This window comes from Panthera uncia, assembly GCF_023721935.1.
Source record: "Panthera uncia isolate 11264 chromosome C1 unlocalized genomic scaffold, Puncia_PCG_1.0 HiC_scaffold_3, whole genome shotgun sequence".
Classification (NCBI taxonomy): domain Eukaryota; kingdom Metazoa; phylum Chordata; class Mammalia; order Carnivora; family Felidae; genus Panthera; species Panthera uncia.
In genome coordinates this window covers 59,832,487-59,850,849 of record NW_026057584.1, presented here as the reverse complement: position 1 = coordinate 59,850,849, position 18,363 = coordinate 59,832,487, and the positions used below count along the sequence as shown (strand labels likewise).

At 40.9% G+C, this 18,363-nt stretch overlaps 1 protein-coding gene and 1 long non-coding RNA gene across 4 annotated transcripts in view; one reads left to right on the top strand and one right to left on the bottom strand.

Annotated features, from left to right (window-relative positions):
* Positions 1-17,604, bottom strand: part of LOC125911550 (uncharacterized) — a 46,343-nt gene extending 28,739 nt beyond the window's left edge. The window contains exons 1-3 of one of the 2 annotated variants that reach the window (XR_007454362.1): positions 17,497-17,600; positions 17,016-17,318; positions 16,703-16,789 (exon numbers count right to left, since the gene is read on the bottom strand). This is a non-coding gene — a long non-coding RNA (uncharacterized LOC125911550). Of the gene's footprint in view, positions 1-16,702; positions 16,790-17,015 lie in introns of both variants that reach the window. The other variant, XR_007454363.1, reaches the window with a different exon arrangement.
* A 208-nt stretch (positions 17,605-17,812) lies between these two features.
* The window catches only part of PDK1 (pyruvate dehydrogenase kinase 1), a 33,029-nt gene continuing 32,478 nt past the window's right edge, over positions 17,813-18,363 (top strand). For both annotated transcript variants that reach the window (XM_049615520.1, XM_049615519.1), the window contains exon 1: positions 17,813-18,113. In XM_049615520.1, the coding sequence (XP_049471477.1) occupies positions 17,912-18,113 (202 nt within the window). In that variant the 5' untranslated portion in view covers positions 17,813-17,911. The remainder of the gene's footprint in view (positions 18,114-18,363) is intronic.

Genomic DNA, 18,363 nt, shown 5'->3' with positions numbered 1-18,363 from the left:
ACCATGAAATCAGTGTTCCCCAATCACTGCCCACCTAAGCTCCAGCCATTTTACCAAAGCTCCAGCCATCCCCCCAAAGTGGCCCTGGTGTGATGTACAGAGGGACACCGAGGAACAGTGAGGACTGTAACTCCAGCCATGTCACCAAGGCAACATAGGCAGAAAGCACACCAGGGCACATCAGGGCCACACCTGCTTTAGCCCCTGACAATGTGTGGAACAGCCCCTTGGGTGGAACACCTAGGACCTCCCAGCCTGCACCCACTTTACCTCCAGCTGTCCTGCCATAGCCCTCCTGCATGGAGCACCTTGAGACCTCCCAGCCTACACTGCATCAACTCCAGGTCTGCTGCTAGAGGGAGTGGCCTCCACTCCACACAGGGAGTGGCCCAGGATCACTTGGCCTGCACCTGCTTCAGCTCCTGCTATCTCATTAGGTAGTCTCCTGCATGTGACAACCTGGGACCCTCCTGGACTGTACTGACTTCAGCTTCAACTATCCTTCCAGGGTGCCCCTGGCCCACACCTACTTCAGCTCCAACAGAAAACCAAAGCTACCAGGCACATTCTGGTAGGGAAAGTTCCTTTCAAAGCTAAGGGAAGTAGCTATTTGTCTAATTCATTGAAACAAACACAGTAAGTCAAACAAAATAGAGGAATATGTTCCAAATAAAAGAATAAGACAAGACTTCAGAAAAAGAACTAAACAAAACAGAGACATGCAACCTACCTGATAAAGAGTTCAAAATCATGACCATAAAGATGCTTTCTGGAGTGAAGAGTGGATGAACTGTGTTAGAATTTCAACAAAGAGACAGAAAATATAAAAATGAACCAATGAGAATTGAAGAATACAATAATTGAAGTGAAAAAAAAATACCTAGAGGGAATCAACAGCAGGTGAGGGGATGCAGAAGAATGAGTGATCTGAAAAACAGGATAATGGAAAGTACCCAAGCTGAACAGAAAAAAAAAAAAAAAAAAAAAAAAAAAGAATTAAAAAAATGAGGATAGGTTAAGGAATTTCTGGGATAAATCAGATATACAAACTTTGCATTATAGAGATACCAGAAGAAGAGGTGGGGGTGGGGGTGGCAGAAAACTTATTTGAAAAAATAATAGCTGAAAAGTTCCCTAACTTGGGGAAGGAAACAGACATCTAGGTGGAAGCAGAGACAGCCCCAAACAAGATGAATTCAAGGAGGTTCATACCAAGACAAATAATAATTAAAATGCCAAAGGTTAAAGATATAAGAGAATCTTAAAATAGCAAGAGAAAAACAACAAGTAATGTACAAGGGATCTCCCGTATGGCTATCAGCTCATTTTTCAGCAGAAACGTAGACCAGAAAGGTGTGGCATGATATATTCAAAGTGCTAAAAGGGGGGAAAAAAACCCTACAACCAAGAACACTCTATCAATAAAATTATCACTCAGAATTAAAGGAGAGATAAAGAGTTTCCCAGACAAAAGTTAAAAGGTCATCACTAATAAACTAAACTGGCATTACAAGAAATATGAAAGGGACTTAAGTGGAAAAGAAAAATATGAAAGGAAAAACATGAAAGAAAAAAGCAAACATACAATAAGAGTAAAAGCAAACATACAATAAGAGTAGTAGATCGATCATTAATACAGCTACTGTAAAGGCTGAAAGTAGTAAAATTGATTATATCTAAAAAATGTTACAGGAGTCACAAAAAAAAAAAGATGTACAATATTACATCGTGTACATAAAACATGGAGAAGGTTGGAAAAATGTTATGCTAGAATGTGTTCAAACTTAAGCGACCATCAACTTAATATAGACTGCTATATATTTAGGATGTTATATACGAACATATGGGATCCACAAACCAAAAACCTATCATAGACACACAAAAATTAAAGAGAAAGAACCAAAGCATAAAAATAAATAAAGACAGACAGCAACATGCAGAAGAATGAAACTAGACCACTTTCTTACACCATTCACAAAAATAAACTCAAAATGGATAAAGGACCTGAATGTGAGACAGGAAACCATCAAAACCCTAGAGGACAAAGCAGGAAAAAACCTCTCTGACCTCAGCCGCAGTAATTTCTTACTTGACACATCTCCAAAGGCAAGGGAATTAAAAGCAAAAATGAACTACTGGGACCTCATGAAGATAAAAAGCTTCTGCAAAGGAAACAATCAACAAAACTAAAAGGCAACAGACGGAATGGGAAAAGATATTTGCAAATGACATATCAGACAAAGGGCTAGTATCCAAAATCTATAAAGAACTCACCAAACTCCATACCCGAAAAACAAATAATCCAGTGAAGAAATGGGCAGAAGACATGAATAGACACTTCTCTAAAGAAGACATCCAAATGGCCAACAGGCACATGAAAAGATGCTCAACGTTGCTCCTCATCAGGGAAATACAAATCAAAACCACACTGAGATATCACCTCAAGCCAATCAGAGTGGCCAAAATGAACAAATCAGGAGACTATAGATACTGGAGAGGATGTGGAGAAACGGGAACCCTCTTGCACTGTTGGTGGGAATGCAAACTGGTGCAGCCACTCTGGAAAACAGTGTGGAGGTTCCCCCCAAAATTAAAAAAAGATCTACCCTATGACCCAGCAATAGCACTGCTAGGAATTTACCCAAGGGATACAGGAGTGCTGATGCATAGGGGCACTTGTACCCCAATGTTTATAGCAGCATTCTCAACAATAGCCAAATTATGGAAAGAGCCTAAATGTCCATCAACTGACGAATGGATAAAGAAATTGTGGTTTATATACACAATGGAATATGACTTGGCAATGAAAAGAGAATGAAATTTGGCCTTTTGTAGGGACGTGGATGGAACTGGAGAGTGTTATGCCAAGTGAAATAAGTCATACAGAGAAAGACAGATACCATATGTTTTCACTCTTTTGTGGATCCTGAGAAACTTAACAGAAGACCATGGGGGAGGGGAAGGAGGAAAAAAAAAAAGTTAGAGAGGGAGGGAGCCAAACCATAAGAGACTTTTAAAAACTGAGAACTGAGGGTTGATGGGGGGTGGGAGGGAGGAGTGGGTGGGTGATGGGTATTAAGGAGGGCACCTGTTGGAATGAGCACTGGGTGTTGTATGGAAACCAATTTGACAATAAATTTCATATTAAAAATAAATAAATAAATAAATGAAAAAATAAAGTCATCAATCACAAGGGAAGAGAGCCAAGAAGAGAAAAAAATGAAACTCCAAAAACAACTAGAAAGCCATTAACTAAATGGCAATAAGTACATCAAGAATTACTTTATTTATTTATTTATTTATCTATCTATCTATCTATCTATCTGACAGAGAGAGCACATGAGCAACAGAAGGCCAGAGAGAGAAGGAGAGACAGAATCCCAAGCAGGCTCTGCACTTCCAGCGCAGAGCCCAACCTGGAGCTTGAACCCACGAACTGTGAGATTATGATTTAAGTCAAGAGCCAGATGCTTAACTGACTGAGCCACTCAGGCTCCCCATCATCAATAATTACTTTAAATATAAATTATCTAAATGTTCTAATCAAAAGACATAGATGACTGGATTAAAAAACAAGACCCATCTATTTGCTGCCTAAAAGAGACTCACTTCAGACCTAAAGACATATATACAGACTGAAAATGAAGGGACATAAAAAGATATTTTATTCAAATGTAAGTAAAAAAGAAAGCTGGAGAGCAATACTTATAACAGACAAAATAGACTTTAAAATGAAGACTGTACAGAGAGACAAAGGCATTACATAATGATAAAGGAATCCATCAAGAGAATATAACAATTGTAAATATCTATGTACCCAACACAGAAGCATCTAAATACATGAAGCAATTAACAACTGACATAAAGGGATAATACAATAATAGTAGGAGACTTGAGCATGCCACTTACATCAATGGATAGATCATCCAGCCAAAAAAATCAGTAAGAAAATAGTGGCTTTAAATGACACATTAGACCAAATCGACTTAACAGATAGATACAGAACAATTCATCCCCAAACATCAGAATACACGTTCTTTTCAAGTGCCCAAGGAACACTGTCCAGGAGAGATCACATGTTAGACCATGAAACAAGCCTCAAAACATTTACGAACACCAAAATCAGGCACCTGGTGGCTCAGACGGTGAAGCATCCGACTTCAGCTCAGGTCATGATCTTGCAGTTCATGAGTTTGAGCCCTGCATCAGGCTGTCTGCTGTCAGCACAGAACCCACTTTGGATCATCTGTCTCTCTCTCTCTTTGCCCCTCTCTGCTCACATGCTCTCTCTCTCTCTCTCTCAAATATAAAACATTTGGGGGAAAAAAAAAAAAGCTTGTCACTTTAAGAACACCAAAATCATATCAAGCATCTTTTCCAACCATGATGGTATGAAACTAGAAATCAATTTAAAAGAAAACTGGAAAGGGGTGCTTGGGTGGCTCAGTCGGTTAAGCCTCTGACTTCAGCTCAGGTCATGATCTCATGGTTCATAGGGTCGAGCTCCGCGTCAGGCTCTGTGCTGACAGCTCAGAGCCTGGAACCTGCTTCCGATTCTGTGTCTCCCTCTCTGTCCCTCCCCTGCTCGTGCTCTGTCTCTGTCTCTCAAAAATAAATAAACATTAAAAAAAAATTTTTTTTTAACTGGAAAAAGTACAAACACATGGAGGCTAAACAACATGTTACTAAGTAACCAATGGTTCAATGAAGAAATCAAAGAAGAAATTAAAAAAATGCATGTAGACAAATGAAAATGGAAACACAATGGTCCAAAATCTTAGGGACATAGTAAGAGCAGTTCTAAAAGGGAGGTTTATAGCACTACAGGCCTCCCTCAAGAAACCAGAAAAATCTCAAACAATCCAACTTTCTACTTGAAGGAAGTAGAAAAAGAAGAACAAAGCCCAAAGTTAGTAGGAGGAAGAAAATAACAAAGATTAGAGCAGAAATGAATGAAATAGAGATTAAAAAACAATAGAAAATATTAATGAGGGGTGTCTGCGTGGCTCAGTCGGTTGAGTGCCTGACTTTGGCTCAGGTCATGATATTATGGTTCGTGAGTTTAAGGCCCACATTGGGCACACGGCTGTCAGTGCAGAGCACACTTTGGATCCTCTGTTTCCCTCTCTCTGCCACACCCCCCTGCCCACTCACACTCTTTCAAAAATAAATAAAATTTAAAAACATTAAAAAAAAATCAATGAAACCAAGAACTGGCTCTTTCAAAAGATAAACAAAATTGATAAACCTTTAGCCAGCCTCACAAGGAAAAAAAGTAGAGGACCTAAGTAAATTAAATCAGAAACAGAAGAACAGATGGGGCCCCTGGGTGGCTCAGTCGGTTAAGCATCTGACTTTGGCTCAGGTGGTGATCTCATGGGTCATGATTTCAAGTACCACATCAGGCTCTGTACTGACAGCTCAGAGCCTGGAGCCTGCTTCAGATTCTGTGTCTCCCTCTCTCTCAAAGAATGAGTAAACATTAAAAAAAAAATTTTTTTTAAAAGAAAAAGAAACAGAAGAACAGAAATAACAACTGACATCACAGGAATACAAAGCATTCTAAGAGACTAGCAAAAAAAAAAATTATATGACAACAAATTGGGCAACTTAGAAGAAATGGATAAATTCCTAGAAACATATAATCTTCCAGGACTGAATCAGGAAAAAGTAGAAAATCTGAACAGACTGATTACTAGTAACAAAGTTGAATCAATAATCAAAAAACTCCCAACAAACAATAGCCCTGGATCAGATGGTTTCACAGGTGAATTTTATCAAATATTTAAAGAAAAATTAATACCAATTCTTCTCAAATTATTTCAAAAAATAGAAGAGGAAGGAAAATTTCCAAATTCATTCCAAGAGGCCGGCATTACTCTGATACAGAACCAAAGACACTAAAAAATAAGAAAACTACAGACCAAGATCTTTGATGAACACAGGTGCAAAAGATCCTCAACAAAATTCTAGCAAACCAAATTCAACAATACATCAAAAGGACCATTCACCAAAATCAGGTGGGATTTATTCCAAGGATGAAAAGATGATTCAATATCCGCAAATCGATCAACATAATATATCACATTCAAAAACGAAGGATAAAAGCCATATGATCACCTCAATAAATGCACCAAAAGCATTTGACAAAATACAACATTCATAAAAAAAGCTCTTAACAAAGTGGACACAGAAAAAACATACCTCAAAATAATAAACACCATATAGGACCAAGCCAATGCTAACATTTTACACAATGGTGAAAATTGAAAGCTTTTCCCCTAATATGAGGAACAAGACAGGATGTCCATTTTCACTACTTTTATTCAACATAGTACTGGAAGTTTTAGCCATAGCAATCAAACAAGAAAAAGAAATAAAAGGTATCCAAATTGGTAAGGAAGAAGTGAAACTGTCACTATTTGCAGATGACATGATACTATATATCCCTAAAGACTCCACCAAAAAAATATTAAACTTAATAAATGAATTCAATAAAGTTTCAGGATACAAAATTAATATATGGAAATCTGTTGCATTTCTATACAGTAATAATGAAGTAGGAAAAAAAGAAATTAACAAAACAGTCCCATTTACCATTGCACCAAAAAAATAAAATACCTAGGGATAAATTTAACAAAGGAGATGAACTATCTATACTCTGAAAACTATAAGACACTGATGAAAGAAATTGAAGATAACATAAACAAATGGAAAGATATAACATGCTCATGGACTAGAAGAATTAATATTGTAAAAATGTCCATATATTGAAGCAATCTACAGATACAGGACAATTCCTATAAAAATACCAATAATATTTTTCACAAAACTAGAACAAATTTGTATGGAACTTTAAAGACCCCAAATAGCCGAAGCAATCTTGAGAAAGAACAACAGTGGAGGTATCACAATCCCAAATTTCAAGCTATCCTACAAAGCTATAGTAATCAAAACAGTATAGTGCTGGCATAAAAACAGACCCATAGATCAACAGAACAGGATGGGGAGCCCAAATATAAACCCATGCTTATATGGCCAATTAATCTATGACAAAGGTGACAAGAATATACAGTGGGGAAAAGACAGTCTCTTCAATAAAAGGTGTTGGAAGAACTGGACAGGTATGTGCAAAAGAATAAAACTGGACTACTTTCCCAGAACACATAAAAATAAACTCAAAATGAATTAAAGACCTAAATGTGTGACCTGGAACCATAAAGCCCCGAGGACAAAATAGGCAGTAATCTCCCAGACATCAGCCTTAGCAACATATTTATGGCGATGTCTCCTCAGCCAAAAGAAACAAAAAGCAAAATTAAACTACTGGGACTACAACAAAATTAAAAGGTTTTATAAGTAAAAAAAAAAAAAAAAAAAAAAAAAAATCAACAAAATGAAAGGCAACCTATTGAATGGGATAAGATATGTGCAAATGACATATCTAATAAGGGGTTAATATCCAAAATATATAAAGAACTTACACAATTCAACACCAAAAATACAAATAATCCAATTTAAAACATAGGCAGAAGACCTGAACAGATATTTTTCCAAAGAAAATATACAGATGATCAGTAGACACATAAAAAGATGCTCAATATGACGAATCATCAGGGAAATGCAAATCAAACCACAAGGTATCACCTCAGACCAGTCAGAATAGCTAGTATCAAAAGACAAGCAATAACAAGTCTTGGTGAGGATATGGAATATAGAGAACCCTCACACACTGTTGGTGGGTATATTGGTGCAACTACTGTGGAAACAGAATGGAGATGCCTCAAAAAATTTAAAATATAAATATCATATGATTCAGTAATTTCACTACTGAATATTTACTCAAAGAAAACAAAAACACAAATTCAGAAAGATATATGTATCTCTATGCTTACTGTAACATTATTTACAATAGCCAAGATATGGAAGCAGCTCAAGTGTCCATCAATAGATGATTAGATAAAGAAAATATGGTATACATATATAATGGAATATTATTCAGCCATAAAGAGAATGAGATCTTGCCTTTGTGACATCGATGGACCTAGATGGCATTATGCTAAGTGAAACAGGATAGAGAAAGACAAATACCGTATGATTTCACTTATATGTGGAATATAAAAAAAAAAAAAATAAGCAAACAAAAACAAAATAGAAACTATTCATAAATACAGAGAACAAACTCTTGATTACCAGATGGGGGGGGCGCGGGTTGCAGGATGGACAAAATAGGCAAAGAGGATTGAGAGGTACAAACTTCTGGGTATAAAACAAATAAGTCACTGAGATGAAAGTACAGCATAGGGAATATAGTCGATGATACTGTAATAACATTGTATGGTGACATATTGTAACTACACTCATTGTGGCGAGCATTGCATAAGTATGGAACTGCTGATTTGCTATGTTGCATACCTGAAACTAATACAACATATAACTATACTTCAATAATAGAAAAAAATTTTAATTTTACTCAGTTGAATTTTTCTTCAAATTTTGTTCGAGAAGGCAAATGTATATAAGAAAATATCATGCTCCAGTGGAATATAAAGCATTGCTTAGAGCATAACTTTCTAAAGGGTCTGATTCTGATTCATCATTCTCTTGGAGCTATTTCTAACTCTGCAAATTGTAGATAAGTGATAATGCAAAATTATGCTTGCCTATATCCATGAAAATAAATTGTCAGATGGAGGGTTTCTGATTCCTAAAAGGAAAAAAGCCAATTTTGATGCCCTTTGCAAATTCACTTCTGTTTTCCTTTTTTTTTTTGAGTTCTCCTTTGAACTGGTTGTAACATCTTTTCTGGTTGCCTCATTTAATTAATGTCTTAATTAAATTTTTGGCATGTTAATTTTATTATTATTATTTTTTAGCTTTACTGAAGTAAAACTGACAAAATTGTAAGATTTAAAGTATACATGGGGTGCCTGGGTGGCTCAGCCGAGTGTCTGACTTCAGCTCAGGTCATGATCTCATGATTCACGGGTTCGGGGCCTGCGTCAGGCTCTGTGCTGACACCTCAGAGCCTGAAGCCTGCTTTGGATTCTGTCTACCTCTCTCTCTGCCCCTCGCCCACTCATGCTCTCTCTCTCTCAAAAATAAATAAACATTAAAAAAATATTTTTTAAGTATACAATGTGATAATGACATGTTCATTTTATAACTACTTTCAAAGCCTTGATTTTACCTTTTTCACCTTTCTGTAAGTAAGTAAGTAAATAAATAAATAAATATTTTTTAAAAAGGTGTCCAATTTGCCTTTGGGCTACACATGCAAATGAAGTTGAAATATTATGAAGTGCAGAGCCTGTGTGCATTTCTTGGAAAAGGAATAAACCATTTCAATCAGTAGCTCAAACCATCTCTCCAGAAATCAGAACAAAGAATTAACCTTGCAAGAGACCCTCTCTTAAAACAAGACGTTCTTGTCTTTACTACCTTACCCTACACAACAACCCAATCTTGCCATAAAGAAAGAAGGCAAGTTTGACTCAGAGGGAAACCAAATTTATTGATTTGTACAGGACCTAAGGCACAGAAACTCTTCTGTAATTCCTTGGCACCCTAGAGTCCCAAATCCAAATTCATCTATTATTCTTAGCTGGATTCCTGCTGATGCAACCTGGGTTACAGTAACTGACCCTTCCTCAGCTTTCTTTTCAATCCCACCCAGACTCACAATTTCTTTTTGCATTTCCATTTAAAGGGAGACAATTGCCATGGACTCACATACCATAAAGCTACTACGAGTCTTCCTCAATATTTCCCCAAGTCCTTAAAGCCACCCTAGACCCCATAACCTCTACCCAAGCTTCCACACTAGTGCAGTATGTTGATGACCTTTTACTCTGTAATTAAACTAACTCGGGAGCTTTTATAACTTCTTCATTCTCTTAAAGGCAATAGCTGAACAAGGCCATAAAACCTTTAAATCTAAATATCAGTGGGTACATGCAACTGTTATCTCTTCAGTATATGCGATACGTCAGGGCATTCAAAAGCTCACTCCATGGGGCATCTGGGTTGCTCAGTAGGTGAAGCGTCTGACTTAGGCTCAGGTCATTATCTCACTGCTTGTGAGTTCAAGCCCTGCATCGGACTCTGTGCAGACGGCTGGGAGCCTGGAGCCTGCTTCAGATTCTGTCTCCTTCTCTCTGCCCGTCCCCTGCTCATGCTTTGTCTCTCTCTCTCTCTCTCTCTCCCTGAAATATAAAATAAAAACATAAAAAATATATATATTCCAAAATGCCTTGAGTCATTTTGCCCAGCCCCTCCCCAAAACAGTTAAATGAATTTTTAGGGGCAGAGGGCTACTGCCACCAACAGATTCCTAATTTTGCAGTTTTTGTTAAACCTTTGTATGCTGTTGTCTCAGATATCACCCCAGAGCCCATTTTCTGGCTTTCAGAGGCATTAACCTCTTTTGAAGACATAAAATCAGCTCTGTCCACACTTCTGACATACCTAATTTTGACACACCTTTCCATTCATACAGCCATGAAAACAATGGCTTTGCTGCAGGCACTCTTGGACAACCTTTTGCCTCTCCTGAATGGCCAACAGCATATTTCTCACGCCAATTAGACCCTGTGGCATCAGGTATGCCTCCATGCTTACATGCAATGGCTACAGCTTCCAAATTGATGGGCAAACCCCCTACTCTTACATTAGGCTTCCCCATTCACCTATGTGTTCCCCATGCTGTGTTTGCTCTCTTACAAGTTCTTAAGTCACAGCATCTCTCTACCCAATGACAGACCACTTATGAATGATTAAGCTCTCTTGACTAACCCATTAACTTACATCACTGAAGAACTTTAAATCCAGTTACCTTACTAACCTCTCTGATAATGGAGAGCCCCACTCTATTCCCCACGATTGTCTTACAACTGTAAGTATGATCTCAAAACCACAAGAGTGTCTCTCAGACATCCCTCTAGATAATCCAGACTTACTTCCGTTTTGTGATGGCTCCTGTAAACAAAATTTCCAGGGAAACATAATCATTGGTTGTGCCATAATTTCCCCCCATAAAACACTTGGAGGCATATTTTTTGCTCACAGTAAAATAGCCCAAGTGGCTGAACTCCTAGCTCTTACTAGAGCTTATATACTGGTGGAAGGGGAAAACTGCTACTATTTACATGGATTCTGGAATCTGCCATGCTGTTGGCATAATATGGAAATTTCATGGATTCTTAACTTTGGTGGATACTCCCATTGCTAATGGGCTCATAAATGCTGACCTATTATGAGCTATACACCTCCCTTCTAAAATTACCATTATTCACTACTGAGTTCATACTAAGGAAACTGATAGTGTATCTTTAGGAAACCACAGGGCTAACAGAGCTGCTAAATATGCAGCCCAAAACATACCACTCCCCCATCCTCAATCCACCCAGTTTTTAACCCTACCTTTATCCCTGACTCATATTATTAATTATCATACAAATGCCCTCCAATTTTAAAAGACAATTACATACAAAAGGGTGGAAATAATTATCAGATGGATTATATATATTGGGTCAAATGGACTCCTTGTAGCCCCTTTTCTTATAACCTTTTGGCTAGCACTTATCTCCCCCCAAATGGGACACAAGTGTGTGAAAGTCAATGAAGGGAAACCTCACTAAAAGGAAGTTGGGAGGTTTGGCTGGGGGAGCTCTCACACTCTACCACTCATTTTCAATTACAGAACCAACAGGAAGTCTGCAACTCAAAGCCACTTTCCTTGGTAGCAGCTCAGCTACCAAGAGACAGTCACAAATCAGCCAATGAAAAGCCACTATATACTTCAAACTCCCAGTTTACTCTAACGGGCTTTTCGCTTATAACAGCCCTCCCAACTTCCCCCCTCCCCTCTATAAAAGAGCACCCCTCTTCTTGTTCTGCAGACTTGCCTATGGTTTTGCCACAAACTGCTTGTCCCAAACTGCAATTCCCTGCTTTTCCCACATAAACCCATTTGCTCTGATAAAACAACTGGCAGCTTATTTTTAAAGTTAACCTGTGCAAACAGATTAATTAAGGAACTAAAAAAAACAATTGGTTCTGCCGTGGCATCCGTAAAATTTCTGACCAAATTATCTCCCAGAGTACTACTCATACATCTTACCAAATCAGCATGCCCCTAAGAAGTCCTCTTAGGCCCACAATGCCCTTAATGGCATTTTAAATGGATTTTATAGACTCACCCCCTGCCTTGAGCTATTCTCCCTATTTGGCTATTATCTGCCTATTTAGTGAAGGGTCTGAATGCTACCTGACTGTGTAGACTGTATGCTACACTGATGTGCTCACGCCACAACAGCGGTAAAGAAATTAGTAACTGAGATTATTCCTCATTTGACATTCCTTTATGGACTGAGTTAGACGAAGGAACTCATTTTATAGCAGAGATAAACCGCCTGCTTGCAAAAACTCTGGGGCACTCATTAAAATTTCACATCCCCTATTAACCTCAATCATCAGAGCAAATGGAACATAAAAATCTAGATCTAAAAAGAACCTTAGAAAAGATGTGTCAAGAAACTGACTTATATGGCCAGAAAAACCAAACTTGGTCTTTATTAAAATCCAGAATACTCCATATAGGAGACATGGATTGATCTCTTTTAAAACAATGTTTGGGGGGCGCCTGGGTGGCTTGGTCGGTTAGGCGTCCGACTTCGGCTCAGGTCATGATCTCACGGTCCGTGAGTTCGAGCCCCGCGTCGGGCTCTGTGCTGACAGCTCAGAGCCTGGAGCCTGTTTCAGATTCTGTGTCTCCCTCTCTCTCTGCCCCTCCCCTGTTCATGCTCTGTCTCTCTCTGTCTCAAAAATAAATAAATGTTTAAAAAAAATAAATAAAACAGTGTTTGGTCGGGGCGCCTGAGTGGCTCAGTTGGTTAAGCTTTGGACTCCTGATCTTGGCTCAGGTCATGATTTCAGGGTTCATGAGATGGAGCCCTGCATAGGGCTCTGCACTGCCAGTGCAGAGCCTGCTTGGAATTCTCTCTCTCTCCCTCTCTCTCTGCCCCTCCCCTGCTCACATACTCTGTCTCTCTCAAAATAAAACATTTAAAAAAAAAAAAAAAAAGCCCAAACTGGTCTTTGTTCCTGCTAATGTAAACATCTGATGGACTGAGCAAGGGAGACAGGTAAATAATAAGGTGTGATATCCATGATCAGAAGAAAGTTACTCTGCCTTTTTTCCCTGGTGAGTTACGTGGGCCGCAGAAAATCTCTACAGAAGCTCAAAGACTATCCCTTGTCAGGGTGAAAACAATAGCTGAAGATTTTTCCTGTTACATTGAAAACAGACCTGCCACTGGACTTCTCCTGGATGACATACCAAGCTAGTATTACAACCAAACTCTGTGTTTGATGCTGAAAATGGCATTTTCTTTTTCTTTTTTTTTTTTTTGGAAAATGGCATTTTTAAACTTGGCAAGGAGATTAAAAATAACTCTAGCATAAAAGTTTGCCAAATCACCAAACGGGTTTACATATCAGCTGCCCCTCTTGTTAGATTGCCCAATACCACACACTATATTTGGGTGGATCAGAATTGCAGATTTCTTTGGCTCGATGACAGCAGTAAGCTTTATAGCTGCCAGAACCAAACTATAGACCTCCTACATCACTATTTCACAACCTGTTCTGCTCTCATAGACTGACAGGAAAAATAGAGATGTATGGATATTAACATTATCAATGGCAAAGGTCATGGAATACTCCAGACTTTAAAAATTACAGGTTTCAGGGTGCCTGGGTGGCTCAGTGGGTTGAGCATCCGACTTCAGCTCAGGTCATGATCTCATGGTTCATGGGTTCAAGCCTCGCATCGGGCTCTGCGCTGACAGCTTAGAACCTGGAGCCTGCTTCAGATTCTGTGTCTCCCTCTCTCTCTGCCCCTCCCCCTCTCAAAAATAAATAAACATTAAAAAAAGAAACTACAGGTTTCAAGGGTGCCTGGGTGGGTTGAGTGTCCCACTCTTGATTTGGGCTTAGGTCATGATCCCAGGGTCATGGGATCAAGTTCCGGGTCAGGCTCTGCACTGAGTGTGGAGCCTGCTTAAAATTCTCTCTCCTCCTCCTCCGGCCCCTCTCCCCTGCTTGCACTCCTTAGCTTTCTATTTCAAAAAAAAAAAAAAAAAAAAAAAAATTACAGGTTCCAACCTAACCTTGTCTGTAAATCATACCCCTCTTTTTTATTTTTAAGTTTATTTATTTATTTTGAGAGAGAGAAAGAACACAAGCAGGGAAGGGGCAGAGAGAGGGAGAGAGAGAATCCTAAGCAGGCCCCACCCAAACTGTCACCATGGAGCCAGAAGCGGGGCTTAATCCTATAAACCCTGAGTGTTGACCTGAGCGGAAATCAAGACTCTGATGCTGAACTGACTGAGCCATCCAGGTGCCCCAATCATAACCCCTTTTTATCTTATGTAGCAACAAAGTACATAAAGGGTTCCCACCTAAGTTTTCAGGACAATGTGGGTTCAGACCTGCCTCCTTCTGTCACTAAATACTCCACCTTACATGCCAAATTATAAACTTGGGTTCCTTTGTTCATAAAATTATGTCACACAAACACGCCTCTCAAAAAAATCATAGAAATTCTGCTTGTATATCTCAAGTCCACCTTCTTTTCAGCTTTAAGGGTTTTCATTCCCAAATCTTGGAGATTATGAATTAGAAAAGGCAATCCTAAATCTCTCTCTGTAGTAGAATAGTTCAATACCACTATGCAAACTTTGAAAACTCCAGTCAGAAGTTAACAGCTTAGCCTCTTTGGTACTGCAAAATCGTCATGCCCTACACACACTGGCAGCTCAGCAAGGAGGAACTCCTTGGTGAAAAATGTTGCATCCGTGTAAACCAAAGGGGACAAATAATACCTAACTTAAATCTGTCATAATAAAGGATTAATATTTGTCATCAGATAAATGAAACAGTAATATTTACTGGACGGATCTATTTCTGGGGTTGGGAGGCTGGCTTAATGGGATGTGGGGAAATGCGCTCTGATTTGTTCTTCTGTTTGCTTCCTCATTCTAATCTACATGCTTTTTTTTCTCTTTGCAGATCTCCTACCGCTCACTAGCTCAGTTTCTCTCTCCACATTCACCAGCTCAGCTTTTCATACTGAAACTCCCAGGGAAGTTTCAGAGGGAACTGGAGAGGCCCAGGGCAGGCTGCCCCCAAAATGTGCCACATGGCATATTGGTTATTTTGAATTGAAGCTACTTGGAAAAAGCACAAACACATGGAGGCTAAACAACATGTTACTAAGCACAACATGTTACTAAGTAACCAATGGTTACATGAGGCTACTTGGGAAATAGCCAGTGTAAGGACACAGACCTTCCTCTGTCCCCCACCCCCACCACCCCCTAGGCAGGAAATAAACCTTCCTTACGAAAGTTACCTTCCCTGTACTAAGAAGTAAAAAGACAACCTTATCACCAGAGATAGAGATTCTAAAGCTGAGAAAGTTGTAGAAACAAACCTTGTCACTTTTATTTTAAGTTTATTTAGACAGGGTGGAGGGGCAGATAGAGAGGGAGAGAGAAAATCCCAAGCAGGTTCCCCACTGCCAGGGCAGAGCCTAATGGGCTCAAACCCACGAACTGTGAAATTACGACCTGAGCCAATATCAAGAATCAGAAGTTTAACCAACTGAGCCACCCAGGCAAACCTTGTTACTTTTTACTAATCTAAAACCTCAGCCCAAATTCTTAGAATTCCTAATTAAAACTCTCAAACATTTATTTTCTTTATCCTGTTAATTCCTCACAAATTTATTGTCTTTTTGTCTAAAATGTATAAAAACTGCGAGTCTTGGTCATTTCTTTGGATCTTGATTTCATTATTGGGTCTCCATATGCGCCTAATGAATTGGGTTTTTCTCCTGTTAATCTGTCTCATGTCAATTTAATTCCTAAACCAGCTGGAAAAAGCTGGCAGGGAAGGACATTTTTTTCCTTCCCTAAAACTGCTTCCCCTAAGATATTTTTACCAATCGTCGGGTTAATAGATCCCTGAAAAACTCTAATGTTCTCTCCAGCTTCTGGACAGTAAGCCTTTGACCAAAAAGTAAAATGTTGATACCATTTTTAATGTGTTTTCATAGAATCACTCTCTGGATATTGAGCAGAAGTTTGGTGGTGAAGATACTTTGGAGAAAAAAAAATATTTTAATAAACAGCTGAGTTAGTTTCTGGGAGAACAAAGTTGCTAAAATAAATCTCAAGATTCTTGCTGGGCCTTTGTACTTCCACACAAGTCAGTGTTCAGCTGAATCCCTCCACCTGCTCAGGTGGAAAGCAGCAGAGTTGCAAACAGTGGTTGAAGGAGCTGAATAATACTATGCATAACCTTTAAGATTTTGGAGCTTCTATCCCAGTGATTGCTGGAGCTATACATGCATTCATATTTTACTGATAAACTACCCAGGAAAAAGTAATTTTGTTTCATCTAAGACATACCTAAGTACTGGGGATGGATAGAGGGGGAAGTCGCAGTGGAGAGGAGGGACAGCAGTGGTGATTTTCAGCACAGATTGCAACTTTTGTAGCTCTAGGGCATTAACCAATGTAAGAAATTGTCTAGTCTTATATTCACTACAGGCAGTTCCTGACTTTCAACAGTTCAACTTATGATTTTTCTACTTTACAATGCAGCAAAAGCGATATCCATTCAGTGGAAATCATACCTTGAATGTTGATGTTTTCCCAAGCAAGACGCAACGTGGTACAATCTTCTTTCGTGATGCTGTGTATCAGCAGCTCCAACTCCAAGTCTGCCACATAATCACCAGGGTAAACAACCGATGTACTTACAACCATCCTGTTTTTCACTTTCAGTACAGTATTCAATAAGGTGCATGTTCTTATAAAATAGGCTTTGTGTTAAGAGGATTTTGCCCAACTGTAGGCTAATGGAAGTGTTCTGAGCACATTCAAGGTCCACTAGGCTAGGTTACGACGCTGGATAAGTTAACCGTATTAAATGCGTTTTCAACTTACCATATCCAGAGGTGCCCCATCGTCTAAGTCGAGGAAGACGGAGCAGAAGAGGAAAGGATGGAGCAGCCCAACTGTGAGGCTGAGAAGACAGTTAAAGTCAGTCAGTCAAGGAGAGGGACCCTTTAAGTACTTTGCTGATCTAAGACTTGTCACCTAAGACTTGAAGTTGGGTTGCCAATCATCTTCTGGGTCTGCAGTCGCTGACAACATTTAGGGCCACATTCCCCCTTGTTCATTCGTATTTTTGTACCACTGCTTGGCAAGGGTCAGATCCTGAAGCTCTCCGGGTCTTGGCTCCTTCACCTGTAAAATGTGGGGTTTGCATCACAGAGGAGAGTTTCTGGAAAGCGCTCGGACAGCCAGCACACAGGTGTGGGAAGCGAAGCGCGGCACAGTCCTTCAGCCTTTTGGCTGAGGCTGGGGAGGCACAGATAGCAGGAAGGTGGGGTGTGCTCGGAGAGAGCGTGGGAAGGGGGCATACCAGGAAGCGAGGGCGCCTTAGGGGCTCGGGCGCCACGGCCACCTACGGGCTTCCTAGCTGCAGGGCGGGCCGGGGACTGAAGAAGCCTAGGCTCCTCCCGCACCCACGGCTTCCCGCCGGCAGACCTGCGCACGCTCTCCCCGCCCCACTGCTCGCCGGCACCGCCCCGGCGCACGGAGGCTGGACTTTAGCACAGGGGCGGACCCCACTCCCGCTCCCGCCTCTCTCCCCGCCTCCCTCTCTGGGTCCCGCCCCGCGGCGCAGGGGGCCGGGCTCCGGCGAGGGGGGCGGTGGCCGCGGCGGTGACAGCCGCTCCCCGCCCCCGAGGGTCGCCACGTCCCTCACGTACCGCCCGGCCGAGGCGCTGAGCGGCGACCTGGCTACCCCAGCTCCGGCTCCTCCGGCGGGGCTCGGCATGAGGCTGGCGCGGCTGCTTCGCGGAGCCGCCTCGGCCGGCCCGGGCTCCGGGCTGCGCGCGGCCAGCCCCGGCGCCAGCCGCAGCCTCACCTCGGACTCGGCCTCCGGGCCGGCGCCCGAAAGCGGCGTTCCGGGCCAGGTGGACTTCTACGCGCGCTTCTCGCCGTCCCCGCTCTCTATGAAGCAGTTCCTGGACTTCGGTGAGTGCGGCCCGGGCCTAGGGCCTTTGTGCGCGGCCCTGCTCGGGGAAATGCGGCCCCTGACCCGGGACGGGCCCGGCCCTCGCTGGCCCCCTCTCACCTCTGGCGCACCCCTCCTTCTTAACGTCTCCCCCCCCCCCCCCTCGCTGTAGGTGTTTCCTTCCTCCCTTGCGGACAGATCCCCAAGCTCAGGTGCACGCGCTGGCGGGCGGGATAAATAACCGGGGGCGTGTGCATTTTTATTGTGTAT